A 13,490-nucleotide genomic window follows, 5' to 3' on the forward strand; every position below is an offset into this window, starting at 1 on the left:
GACATTCCCATGGCCGCTGCGGTTTCTCGGTAGCCACCCTCGGTCCCCAGGAAGAAGAGGAGCATCGCCACCTTCTTTGCGAATGAATGATTGTAGCAGCGTTGCTTGTGCGGCATGTACCCTCGCAGTAGTGACACCAGAGCACTGAAGGTTTGCTGGGAGCAGCGGACGTTGTTTACGAACCACTGGTTGTAGCACGGGTCAGTTTGCATGCGCTCGAAGTCCACGTTCCTTAGTGTCAGTATGTTGTACTTGGCCCGACGAGATGTAGACGCCACCATTGAGACTGCAAGAGATATCGCGGACACAACTGCCGCCACGGCAACAACCGCGGCAGCGTGTGGATGCGCCATCCAGACTTTTCGTGATGCAAGACAGGAACGGGCTGGACAATTGGTCCACGCCCATTTCACTCCAAAATGAGCATGAACAGAGTCCGGATGACCGGATAATTAACCAATCAAAAGTCTGGACATGAATGTGCATGGACATGAACGCTTCCGACACCAGGGCCTTAATACCTGCATACTATAGCCTACTACTAGTAAGCATCAGAGGGCATCCGCATAACATGTATCCGTACAATTTCATCGAGTTTCGTTAAATATTGAATCCCAATCGTGGAGAGACCTACTGCACGACGCGTAAAACAGTCTCCCAGAACTCGAAGTCGTCGGCGTACGTGGTGTTGTGAGGCTGTGGGTCTTTCTGCGAGTGCGCGGCATCACCCCAGCACTTGGGGGTGTTGAGTTGGTTGGAGGCGGCGGAGGTGGTCGTGTGGACGTTGGAATCGGAGACAAGGTCGGACAGGATCGCCCAGTCCAGTGTGTCAGGCATGCCCATCGTGACAGTGAGGTCCGTGAGTGTGGAAAGGTGCAACGAAGGCGAGAAAGTTGCATCTGTCGTGCTGTTAGATGTGCACCTGCTGGTGGCCGACGTCGTTGCCCTCGTCGAGCGCGGCGATGTGGATGGCGACGTGAGGCCGTGAAAGTGACGCGCGCATAGTAGGCCAATGCGCGCGTGCGACGCGCAATCGGGTGCTTTGCACAGCCGTCCTCCGCCGTGGCGCACACAGAGACCCCTGGCGTGGGGGAGTTTGTCGCATCCGTGGACACTACAGCGCTTCTTGCTGTTTGCGTCGGCGTGCTTGGAACAGTAGAGGCCGAGACGGCGATTCTGAGTGCAACCGTCCGCGACACACGATTGTTTCGCGCCGTGGCGAACACACCGGTTGCGAGCGTATGCCTGGTTGGAGCAATCTGGCGCTTCGCACCGGGACCTATTCCGGTGGAAGAGGCACTTGGACCTGGTGGGGCAACTGGAGTGGACCGGCTGCGAGCAGTCCTTGAACACACACGTGGCTAGGGCGGAAGAAGGCGAGGACGTCATCTTGAAGAAGATCGCGCGCTGCGTCGATGGCAGAGACCGTTGAAATTGAACACTGCCATGTTGAAAGTGTCATGATGCCAACTCGCATGTCCCAGGCGCCTCAGGTTGAGACATTCGTAATCCGTATAAAGCCAAGTTTATCCGAATATTCTCGCCCGTCGTTCGTTTTGATTGGTCCGCTGTGACGTGTACTCACATTGGAACAGTTCGGTGCAGTTTGCCCATTGGCATGTTGGAATCCCGAAGCTCGCCGGATCGCGCGGGCACGCACGAGCATGGGCGAAGCACAAGAGGCCAAAGGGCATTGACAAAGCGACATGCACCTCATCGGGATGAAGATGGCTTCGCGGCGGTGTTGGAGCTGTCTTTTCGGCCCCGAGGGCTGATGCGGGGGTCGGGGCAGATTGGACAATGACGGCGCTGCACATGCATGAGTGGACGAGAATTGTCTCACAGCAGCCGTAGCAACTTGATTTGAAATTTGTATGGTCCCGCTTAAATGTCAGCATTCGTATGGCATCATGGTGGTATACATAAGGTAAGAGAAAACGTGGTGATAGCCAAGTAGAGGTACAACATATATGCAAATTCCACCCAGGCCGTCGGTGAGACACTTCAGTGCATATCGCAGCTACATAAATCACTCCATGCATTGATGGGTGGGTTGCACAGGCGTCCGTGGTAGTGTAGATGGGAACAAATGTGTCCTCGCGTTGATGGGTGGTTGCACGGGCGTCCGTGGTGCGCCGGCCAACAAAATGATTGCAATTGCCTGTCGTTCATGCAGGACAAGTGTTTCCGTGAATCACCCGTCCTGGGTTGTCAACGCTTAGTGTTCCAGTCGACAAGCTCGCTTCATTCAACGAACCGAGTCGGGCTCACCTTTCGTGGACAAATGGACTGTAACATCGTCAGAATTTTTTGGAGTGTCTCCGAATGTACTTGTCTCACATGCGACAAGTACGTGGCCACAAGGTTGGAATGGCAAGACACCAGCCCATCGCCACTCGGACCCGTTGCTACCGACTCGCACGCGAAACCCTGAACCGGGGTAAGGTCCCATGCATCGTGAAAAGTGTTTGTGTGCATCCGAGCATCGATACCCCAGACGACAGCATAGCGACATTCCGTTGCATGGAATGTCAGTTTTGTAGTGTACCCATGCAACGAAATCTTTGCACGCAATCGCTGCCAACATGTCACAGGAAGTTCGACCAACGAACGATTCGTGGACAACCTGTTGACCGAACGTGATGTCAACTGCCACCTTGCGTGCAGCAGAATCTGTGGCACACGACGGCTTGCCTTGCGCCATGGAAGGCTCCAACACCACCGCAGACGCGACACTCTGCACATTCCCTCGATCCCTCACCCTTGAGCTTTCATTCGTTCCAATGCGATTGAAGCAATAAGAATTGTCATATCAGGTTCGCGATCCATCGAAACCAAACGGGGTCGTGCTGCGTGTGTGCGTCGAATCTCTCTCTCGAATTCCACCGACTCACTGGAACCAGGTATCGACACCACATCGCGACCTGGGACAAGAGGGCAGGTTGATGGGTGCTCAAATTGTCTGTGTGCGCGATACGCTGCCGTGTCATGCTTGAGAATACAGCTCGAAGTTGGGGGCGCATTCCCACGGGCATCGTATTTTTTTTGGTGCGCCACTTGGGACATGACTGCAGTACGCTGTAATATGCGTACTTCGCGGGATGTGGGGAGGTTTGTTTTTGGCCCGATTTGATTGAGTTTTCCGCGTGAAAGCGGCAGCCATCGACAACAACACAAAGGTGCTGACAGTGATGGGGGATTTGGTTCAGAAGCCAAGTCAGGCTTCTCCCATATCGTATGTCACACGACGACGGCGAGTCCCTCTACCAAGAAAAGCAACTTGTCGAGGTGATTCGAATTATGTTGGCGCAATGCACAGAAGACTGGTTTGCTGACGTTGCCACATGCGAATCGCTTGCTTCTTGTGACATTCTTGCTTCTCTCAGTGTGGGTGAGATTCTTGTGTGGGTGATACCCAGCAATTTCGCTTTCGTCCGCTTTGTTAAAAACCCGCACAGACCGACGGGATAAACCTACTCTCGTTGATTGTGCTCGTCATGGATGGAATTATTCAAAGTTCATTGATATTATCGGAAAAAAGTGCTCGAGAATCGGTCCTTGTCGCCGAGAACATGTCAAGGCTTTGCTTAGAGTGACAACGTGCCCAATTTTGCGGTCGAACGGTGCTCAAGTAGTGTATATCGTGTTTACTTGGAGTCTTCCAGCTTGGAGTAGTTGCCATTTGTTGTTTCAGTTGTTTGATCTTTTCGATGGATGAACACCGCACGCAACAACGCCAGCACGACAAACAAGATGAATACGCTGATGCCGATGGCAAAGGCCACTCCAATACTGAACGACTTCGACTCGACTTGGGTGGCGACTGGAATGGGGGCTATCCCTGTTTGGTCATCGCCGGTCGTTGTCTTGAAGCGTGGGCGCGTGCTCGTTGCTGCAATCGGCTCAATCGTAGTCGTTGTCTGCGCCAATGCAACCAGCACGCATGGAGCAAGCACAAATGCGGAGATTGGGACACCGCTTCGCATTTGTCCAAGAAAAATGTGGGAATGGCTGTGAACAGGCATTTCGCGACCTTTCACGTGAAACCGCGACCGTTTCCAAAACAAAGCGATCGAATGGTTTGCGCGTTACGAGTGGCTATTTAGTGTGAAAGGCTGCCAATGTGCTGGACCAACGCAATCAAGGGCTGCAAAGTGCAACACAATTTTGGAGCTGTATCTTAAAAGTCCCACCGTTGAACTTATTCATGTCGTCTCGTTTGACTCGTCATCACCGGTCGCACGCCATCAAGTCCAAGTGCTGTAGGTTGAATCAACCTCCCGATAACGTGTAAACTCGTTAATTCTTCATCGGACATATCCACATAGTATACAACAGCACAGTACAGTGAACCCGGAAAAGTCGTCGTGGTTTTCTCCTGAAAATGCATGGAGGACAAATAAAATTAATCTATTTAAATTACATGAGTTAGCCCATCTTGATTGACTATAACTAGAAGTATTTCAGCCAGTCAATCAAAGTTATTCTTGTATCTGCACTGCAATTGGTCAAAAAGAATGGCAATTATGAAGTGATATTGAAGTATACAGGTTGCAGAATATTTTTACAACAGATCATGTTTTAGAGGTGGTCGGTTTAGTTGGGGGTGTCGACTTTTTCCGGGTTCACTGTAAGACAATGCCATGGCTGATCGTATATGGTGGGTTCCTTTTTACGTGAGCCATGCACTGCTCGGCTGCGCTACAAGCCTCAACTTTCAGGCACGGAAAGGCTCCAGTAGTGCATCCGGTGGAAATCGGACCTCGTTAGAGCAGGCGACTTCACTTATACGTATGTACACGTTTAGAATGCACCAATGTGCCGAGTTGCGCCAAAATGTGGGAGTTCGTCTTTGTTTCGTGGTGGACAGGCAGAGCTGCAAATCGACACTTTGGGCTCGATTGAGCCTTGACGTTCGAATCAAATGCTGGAGTGGTCTTATGCATGGTGGATTGGACATGCCCCGGTTCGAGCGGTCCTCTTGCATGAAAAGTTAGTCGTGTTTGGTTGTGCGAGCGCAATGCAACATGACAGGCTACGCTTCGGGCGACTGGACAGCACCATTACGCCAAACGAACGTCGGTAGAGTTGCACACGCAACAATGCCAAAGAGCGTAACGAGGCTCTCACGTGATATGTAGCTACTCTGCACCAATTGGCTGTTTTGTCTGCCATGCCCTCTGCACGCCACCAGTCTACACTCTCTCCTCTGCGAGATGCAAATGTGGCCGTCACTTCAATCGGCCATACGACGAGCCATACGCCATGTTGGCTCGACCTCGAGCTGGTGCAAAAGCGGGCGAGCCTACGGTCTGGAAGGTCTCCCCCAGCGCTCATGCGTTCAGATGGGGGCCTGGGACAGTCGACCGATCCCATTCCTTGTCGTTTCACTTCTCGTCGATCGGCTGGGATGTGCTGCAGAAAAACGCATCTTCTTGTTGAACCACGGTTCAACACAGCGTGACATGCGTGATCGGTGTCCATGTCACCCCTGCATGCGCTGGCCAGATTCGACCCTCGAACGAGAACAATCCAGCGCCTTGAAAGAGGTCCGCACCACGATCGACAATCGTCTGCCCCAGTCTCCAGACCCACGTGCGCGAACGCATGTGGCACGACCCAGCGTAGGCCCGAGCAATGTCGGGCGTCTGCTCGTTCGACGTACGGGCAAGACAGAGCAACGTGCATGTCCATTGACGCGCCAAAACGTATGTTCAACTTCAGATTTTACGATCTTGTCATGCAGCACCGTTGGCGTTTATTCCAAACACACGCATTCGTGCTTGGCCGAGAGAGAGGCATAACGATATGAATTGGAGAACTCAATCATACAGCACTTAGGCGGCATGTATGCAGGAATGCATATCCACATGAAATGCCATACATATTTTATACCTTGCTCTGCAGCAGTATCACCTAGTCACTAGCAGCGTTGTGCATTCAGTTCCCAAGTTGCTGTCGGTTGTGAGCATGGCAAAATTCAACTCCATGAGGAGGGCTTGGATTGCCGCCGATTCGGCGTCAAGCGTCTCCCTACACGACGGTGGGGCGGCGTACGCGAGCGCATTGCTACACTTTGGGTTCACGTGGGGGCTCGTGGAGGTAGTGTGGGGTTGATTCAATGCAAGCGTGTTGGCGCGCAAAGCGGTTGTGTGGCGCGCGCAGTAGCCCCCCGCACGACGGTAATGCTTGCATCCGTCCAACAGGCAAAACTTCCTCGCACCGTGTCGGACGCAGCGGCCGCGCGCGTACGCTTGGTTGCGGCACTTTGGTGTCGAGCACGGCGTGCGACTGTGGTGAACAATGCACTTGGAGCTCCCGTGTTGCACGACTGGGTGCGGGCAATCAAAAAAGATGCATTTCGCCATAACGGGGGATATTTCAAAATGTGATGACTGATGAAGCAACGAGGCGGAATGTCATATCATCGCCAACTAAATATAGAATGTGGGTCCAGCCACCATGGTTGCAAAGGGGTCGTTTGAGTCAAGTCCCCTGCCGCGAACCGACCAAGTGGCCAGCGCCTTCCGAAGGAGCTGCCTGAGAATGACGCGCCCCCCGCGTACGCGATGACAGGTTTGTCACACATCCCCCCAACGGGACGATACGACCGGGGGCGTTTGAAGCCTGGCACGACACACGGCATGTGAATGCGCGCTGATAGGCACCGCACGACAGAAAAATCCACCCAGTGGCACATCGTTGCCTTGACGTATGCATTCGTACTAATTTTGTTTTGATGGGTTTGGTTAAACTGGTGGCCACGAGTGGTACTTGAGGTTGATTGGACAAAATAATCCTATTTTCGACAACGACGACAAGACTTGATTCCACGACGAAGTTCAATTGCTGTGGAATCAATCCTTGTGAGTGTTGATTAGGCTCTCCAGGAATTTCCTTCTCAATGAACGACGACGTACGAGTGAAATTGGTATCTCTTCCTACGCTGCATATCATGTGTGTGATCATGGCCAGGCGCATATCTACCCTTGGCACCCCTGGTACCACGTGGAGCCACATAAATCGCAACTTGCTCGTGTCAGACCCCGTGACGTCCACATCCAAAGGCTAGAAAACACAAGTGGCGGTCTTGGGCAAGGACTCGACCGCACCGTTTAGTTCAGATGACAACGTGCCGTGCAAGGAGATGTGGAATCATTTAAACAAAATTAGTTTGTAATTACGTTCTATTGCGATACTTTTAAGGATGTCTTTTTGACGCTTTTGACGATATCGAGCGCGGGAAAACTCGCCTTACCAACTGGCGTAGACTGTAGATTCTGGGAATTGATCTCGTGGCACATTGGTGACGTCGCCGCCATTGTGTAAAATAGCTTCATAAATTGTATTTCCTACAATATATCCAGATTGAAGAATCACGCAGAGGTACTATAGCAAATTTTGAAATAAATCCTCAAAACTGGTTTTGATGAAAGTCGTCGTGAATAGATTGTTCAAGGTTATTTTCAAACAATTCAAACGACAATTGTATCATATCATGGTCTTTGTCGTGGCTACACGAAATGTCCATTGGTTAAAATAAGATTTTGTTGCTCAAGTGTTGATATAGTCGAGGACTGCAGACTTTCGACGACTTCTTACATGTTTGTGCGAAGCCCCTTGCACAGAAACGCAGTGACGTCCCCACCGACGCTGGGGTGATATTGTACGGTGTCAACAGACGGAGCCGCGAGGGAGCCCGTGAGGAAAAAGATCCGATCATTCCATCGTGAGTGCTCGCGGCGAAGTGCCATGGATTTGCACACGGCCGGCCGAATTCATGCATTACCCAAGTCCACAAGACGTATTTGTATGGTGGCGGCAAGGTCGCGAGTGTTGTTGCGAGGGATTCCAGCGTCTACTTGAGGCCAGTCACCACCGCTTGCGATTCTCGTGACGACGACAGAACAATAGCTGTTCGACAGCCTGTTGCTGCAACTTCCGCAGCTGATCCTCCAAATTCGGACTCGCGCGTCACCGCTGCGCCTCTCGTGCTACAAGACCAGCCTTGTTAATAATGGTCGAAGTCGATGGATGGGCATTCCGGCACGTCGTTGTGGAAAATCAAAGCGACGGGCAGGACTGCTTCGAAGAATTGCGGGGTGACACGAAACCCAAACATTATCCTTTCCACAAGATGCGAAGACATCGCGAGGGCGGAGCTGTTTCATCAGTAGGGGTAAGAACGACGGATCGGCAAACGAGTGCCTTGGCGCAGCCTGCATACTACTCGAGACTGAATACTCTCAACGCGGGACAAACAATCACCTCAAGGATTGTGGCTTTCGTGGAGTGGTTCGTCTACTTCCACCAGACGCGACGCAGACGTTGAAACACTGCAGCAGCATTTGATGTCAAACTAAAATGCGTAGCGATCACAGCAATAGTACTAGAGACGCAAAGGATGGCCCTCGATACACGACCAACAGACATCAAGAATTTGACCACGACGGAGGTCCTGCCGACTGTCACAGAATTCCATGACTTTGCCCACCAGTATGTGAGAATGACACATTTACCCCTAGTGTGCTGCGTAAGTATGTACTCCGCTCCGATGAATAGGTTGGCACCTATTGTGCTGAGGTGGTCGAAGCAACGTCTGCAATGCCCGTGAGAGCACTGCTGCGATCATAAGACTCTATGTATCTGGAGATGGTGATCGTCCGTCCATTGACCTCTAAGCTGAGCTCGTAATCTGTCTCCACCAAAGGGCAACCTCGCAAACTCCACTGAAGCTGCTCTTGCCTCCCACTGCAGTCGCCTTGTGGATGTGACGTTTACCCAGGTCACGAAATGCTGCGGGTGTGCAACCGCTGTTGGGTCAAACTGAAATGAAGAACTATGCACACCCTGGTCAGAACATTGCCCTCCAACCTTGCGTGACGAGGCAGTCCTCTTTAGCGCCGCCCTTACAATCAGTGCTTCAATTCCCTATGCGGAGCCGTATCAGCGCGCACTGAACAGTGTCGAATGCGTTGTCTGACTGAGCAATATCGAGATAGTTCATCTCGTTGGCACCAAACTAAGGGCTTCCACGTTGATTCAAACAGCACAAACATCCAATTACACTGCTAGGTTATCAGACAAAATCTAAACTCTTCTACGCCACGGTGTCTTGCAAGAGGATATGTATGATGGCCAGGTCGACGCTATCGAGGGCGTTCCAGGATGGCGACGGCGGCAGTTTAAAGTCCATCGGCTCCAGCCCAAGCACCCACTCGGCGTCAACAGCTTCGGTAGCAGCAGGTGGCGTGGTGTTTGGCTGAGTGGACGGAGGCAGATTAAGGTGGCGAGCTTTCGCTTGTGCGGAATGCGTAGCTGTATGACCGAGGCAAAGTCCACTGGCGCGGCGGTAGCTAGTACAACCTGGGATTGGGCACTTTTTTCGAGCCCCATGGCGCACGCATCGACCTCGGGCATACGCTTGATTGTGGCACTGCAGTGCGGAACACGGCGCGCGGTTGCGGTGATGCGAACACTTGCTCATTCCCCTTTCGACGGGGTGGCGGCAGCCATAAAAGACACACGTAGCTGGGGACATGGTTCGCCGCGGCGCAAATTCAACAGTGAAGTCGAGGGGGTCGCCACAAGGGGGGTTTGCTTCCGATCGCTGCGACAGCGTTTCATCCTGGGACGCCGTTAACCTAGGCGAACGTATGGCCCGTATCTCAATGAGACACATGGAAAATAGGACATGCATTCATGCGTGACAGAGGTGATCTCATCGAAGGAGCATAACCATCCTTGTAACCAGGCCAAGTTCTGGCCGTCCCGTCCGACGATGTGCGCAGCACAGCGCTTTGTGTGGCCTTGCGGATATCCTTTGGAAAAATGAACTTGCTTCCTGCATGCTCCAAGCCGTGCCGAGCATGCGGTGCGCCAGGCCAGGTAAAAAGCACAACGTTGGACTCATTACAAGAAACGCTAACTGGGAAATGCTCAGCGCACCTCGCGAGGCTGAAAAGCGTCCTCTCGAAAAATTCACTTCACTCATATGGTTTATTGGGACACACAAGAGCGATGCCACACGAGGCGTGGTAGAGGCCAGCGACAGTAGGCCCCTGGTGGTGTCAGTGCACACTGCGACGAAGCTTTACCGGGTGATAGGTATGGGTTACATTATTCCTTGGTTACATGTGTCTTGAAAAAGAGACGCGGGGCTGGCCTACGATCGTTCCTCGTCCACAGCATATTAATGCGCGCTTTCAAGCTCGAGTTCTCGTGCGGTTGTTTCGCGCTGTGAATGTGGACGGAGCGCGCTAAATTCTCATATTATTGATGGATACAAGAGATGTGGCAATCTTTCAGAGGTTGGGGGTTGGTTGTCAAGTGTTTCAGAGCTTGCTATTGTTCCAACAACGCGAGATGGACGGCCAGCCTCTACGTCGACCTGCCATCCCCTCTAGAGACTGGTCGGTGAAACGAGAAATACCACGATGTGGTCTACACGTGGACAACTTGCGCGACGATCCTTCAGACTCTATTGGAAATAGAACTGTGCCTACTTTCCACCCAGCCCCGTCAAACTCTATTCGACGACAATCAAGGCGGTTGATCTTGGAATGGACCGCTCATTCCTCACAACCCCCCTCCCGACTTGCGGCGTTTTTGACTCTACCTTACTGGAGCGACTCATTTTTGGTAGTTGGTACACTGTTGGTGGTGCTGCGTGCGTGTCAACCGCACTTGTGTGGTTGTTTGAGCCCCACATGTTGGCCAACGCTATCGCCCCTTATAATAATCAGTGGATCACCATCAATTCGTACGTGATTTGAAATGTTCATTATACTTTAAATAGTTGGTGACTTATCAAGTTGTCGTACTCCTTATCTAGGATGAACTTGGTTCACAAGCCTTGATCAATTCGAACGTGATACAGTGCGCGCCAGGAGGTTAAAGCCACCCCATAATTCTGTGTTTCGGACAACATGGTCATGCAGACACTAGATCGGGCTCCTTGCGCAGGTCATGCCAATAGCACTGAAACCCATCCGGTCCGTCGAGGTTGAACTTCTTCTCGTCGTACCAGATGATTTCAGTGAAATGGGTGGACTCTCGGAGGTGGCGCTGGGCGTACTCCAGTCGGGCCTTGACGTGCCTTGCTTGGAGCCGTGAAGTGTGCTTGCGCTTCTCGTATTTCATCGTCTAGCTGTGTTGCAGGCGCTCGTCCTCAGCGAGGCCTCCAAATCCAGGGACGTCTTAAGGATTCTTGCAGACGTCCCTTGCTTGGAAGCCTTGCGGAGGAAGTGGCGACCAGCAGAGCCCACCAGAACCTTGGGCTTCATGCCTTTGTACTTCGTGCAGTAGCCGTCAGGGTCGCGCAGAAAGCATCGTAAAACATCCTTGGAGCGACCAATATCGCGTGCCGTCACCCGGTTGGAGTAACCGGCCTTATGAAACGCCAAGATGGCGCCGTGCTCGGCAGGCGTAAGTTGGGCAACGTTACCCATGCTACAGCATAGATAGAGTTATATATCCATGTTCACAGTGTTCAGTAAGGACTACCATGCAAGTGACACAAGTCAATAAGCAGTGGCTAGACTGTAGCGTTCACAAGCGACGAAAATGTGAAGTGGCTTTAATTCCTTGGCGCGGTTCCAAAACATGTTTCATGTCATTGTGGGCGATCTGATTGCCTAAATGACTTAAAATTCTATGTACAGACTCCGCCAATCATGCTGAATTGAATGGTGTATTCAGAGGATCCGTGCTAGTGATTGGCGGGATTTTCACTGAGAAATACAGGGTGGCGTTAACCTCCTGGCGCGCACTGTACATCGACCGGCCGTTTACAGACATGGTTTTTCCTGAAGTAGAGTTGGAATCATCGGGATTACTGTATTGTATATTTCGTTTTAGGTGGTTAATTCCTTTTAGGTTACTGTGTACTTCAAAATTTCCAGGCAAGCTACAATAACAAGTTCAACAGGTTATCCTTTGACGGCCAAATGAACTCCTATACCTAATATATCCTTTAATTCCTATGTGAGTGTTATTTATAGAGGTAACATTAATGTTAAGAGGTAAAACGCGCGTGCTTTTGATGTGATCTCCGTTGAGCCACAAACGCCATTGTACGTCTTGCAGAATGGACGGAACGCCATTTAACAAGCCTCGGGGTCGTCCAGCTTTCAAATATGGTCCCAAGAAGCTCCCCAAGAAGCACCGCAACGTTCAATTGTCCTACAAGATGAAGCAAGTCGTCATAGACAGCTTTGACGAGTGCGGCATGGCTGCGACTCTGGCAAGACACTTTCCTCACGTTCATGGCTCAAAGCTCGACAGTACCCGTAAGAAAGTATATGGATGGAGCAAACAGCGTGACCATATTAGGAATAAAGCAACTAATCCAAGTACGTCCAACCAATTGTGTACGTCCAACCAATTGTGTGCTTGGTACGGCGACAACACTACCAAGGGAATTCGAAGAGCAAATATCTCTGTGGGTCAAGAATATGCGCAAAGACGGAGTGCCAGTGACACCACAGATGATTCGAATCATGGCCTTGGAAACTGCCATCGACGCTGGCCTGGTCGAGAACGAGTTCTCCGCAAGCTGGTCGTGGCTGAAAGGTTTCAAGAAGCGCTATCAGCTCTCTATTTGGGCGCGAACGCGATGTGGTCAAGACCCTCAAGCGGACGGTGATGCAGCTTTGGCGACGTTTGCGGAGCGAAGAATGCCACGAAAAGTTCGTGCCTGGCGATGTGTTGACGGACTTTGTTTCAAGCTGTGCTGTTGACGCAACCATTGATCCCACAGATGACGTGGATTGCAGTGATGTTTAAAAATATATCAGATTTTGGTTTTGAAAATTGTATGTTATTCATTGAAAATATAAATTGTGTGAATAGAAGTAGCTTTTTTTTATTTATACATGCCCGAACCTTTATATCATTTGGAGTCGTCACTGCCCCATCGATACTTTGATTTTTGTATACCTAAAGGAATTATCTTCACTTGACCCTTGATGTTGTTTGGTTGTGAAATATCACCCACCTAAAACGAAATATACTTGACGGTAGCTCGCTCCCCCAGCCACATCACGCTCTTGTTCTTGAGAATTGGTTAATACATATAAATTTTTTTGAAACACACACCTACTGTAAATCAATGTTCTCATGAAAATCGATTCAACATGTAAACATGTACAGGGAACGACGGAAATCCTTCCCCCGTGGTACTTGTGAAATATCTTGATATTTGTATAAGGTAATATTATATCGACGTTGAGTATTGCTGGAAACTTTATTGCATTGCACTTTTTCAGCTGATGACGTCTGCGTTCTTATTGGTCGGAATTTTGAAATATCGACGTTGATGAATGTTCGCGACCAACTTGTTGCGACCCAGTTAAAAGTACTACTAGTACATTCACAACTAGTTAATACTTCCAGTAAATCAAACCGTTTCTGAGAGGGAGCCATTGTGGACGAGAGATTGGATACCCCACAAGGCACTTCAACCCCATCGGCAATCCTTCGCTGTATCA

The 13,490-nt window shown here is 50.8% G+C and overlaps 4 protein-coding genes across 6 annotated transcripts; all 4 read right to left on the minus strand.

Annotated features, from left to right (window-relative positions):
* Positions 1-423: 423 nt before the first annotated feature.
* H310_09677 (hypothetical protein) lies at positions 424-1,790 on the minus strand. 3 transcript variants are annotated; one of them, XM_008875824.1, is made up of 3 exons: positions 683-1,790; positions 584-633; positions 424-538 (listed from the first exon to the last, which is right to left on the minus strand). In XM_008875824.1, the coding sequence occupies exons 1-2, from the start codon at positions 1,387-1,389 to the stop codon at positions 588-590; spliced, it is 753 nt and encodes a 250-aa protein (XP_008874046.1). In that variant the 5' UTR covers positions 1,390-1,790; the 3' UTR covers positions 424-538; positions 584-587. The 3 variants fall into 3 exon arrangements, with proteins under 3 accessions (XP_008874046.1, XP_008874048.1, XP_008874047.1); XM_008875826.1 differs by having other exon boundaries at positions 424-633; XM_008875825.1 differs by having other exon boundaries at positions 424-1,790.
* Positions 1,791-3,502: 1,712 nt separating this feature from the next.
* H310_09678 (hypothetical protein) lies at positions 3,503-4,000 on the minus strand. The gene has a single exon (XM_008875827.1). The coding sequence runs from the start codon at positions 3,984-3,986 to the stop codon at positions 3,648-3,650; it is 339 nt and encodes a 112-aa protein (XP_008874049.1). The 5' UTR covers positions 3,987-4,000; the 3' UTR covers positions 3,503-3,647.
* A 5,100-nt stretch (positions 4,001-9,100) lies between these two features.
* Positions 9,101-9,541, minus strand: H310_09679 (hypothetical protein; the record flags this gene model as incomplete). Its single annotated transcript, XM_008875828.1, has 1 exon — positions 9,101-9,541. One exon carries the CDS (start codon positions 9,539-9,541, stop codon positions 9,101-9,103), a length of 441 nt encoding a protein of 146 aa, XP_008874050.1.
* A 1,223-nt stretch (positions 9,542-10,764) lies between these two features.
* On the minus strand, positions 10,765-11,559 carry H310_09680 (hypothetical protein). The gene is made up of 2 exons (XM_008875829.1): positions 11,506-11,559; positions 10,765-11,451 (listed from the first exon to the last, which is right to left on the minus strand). The coding sequence occupies exon 2, from the start codon at positions 11,448-11,450 to the stop codon at positions 11,139-11,141; it is 312 nt and encodes a 103-aa protein (XP_008874051.1). The 5' UTR covers position 11,451; positions 11,506-11,559; the 3' UTR covers positions 10,765-11,138.
* Positions 11,560-13,490: the final 1,931 nt, after the last annotated feature.

The sequence above is a fragment of the Aphanomyces invadans genome (assembly GCF_000520115.1).
Source record: "Aphanomyces invadans strain NJM9701 unplaced genomic scaffold supercont1.22, whole genome shotgun sequence".
Classification (NCBI taxonomy): Eukaryota; Oomycota; class Saprolegniomycetes; order Saprolegniales; family Verrucalvaceae; genus Aphanomyces; species Aphanomyces invadans.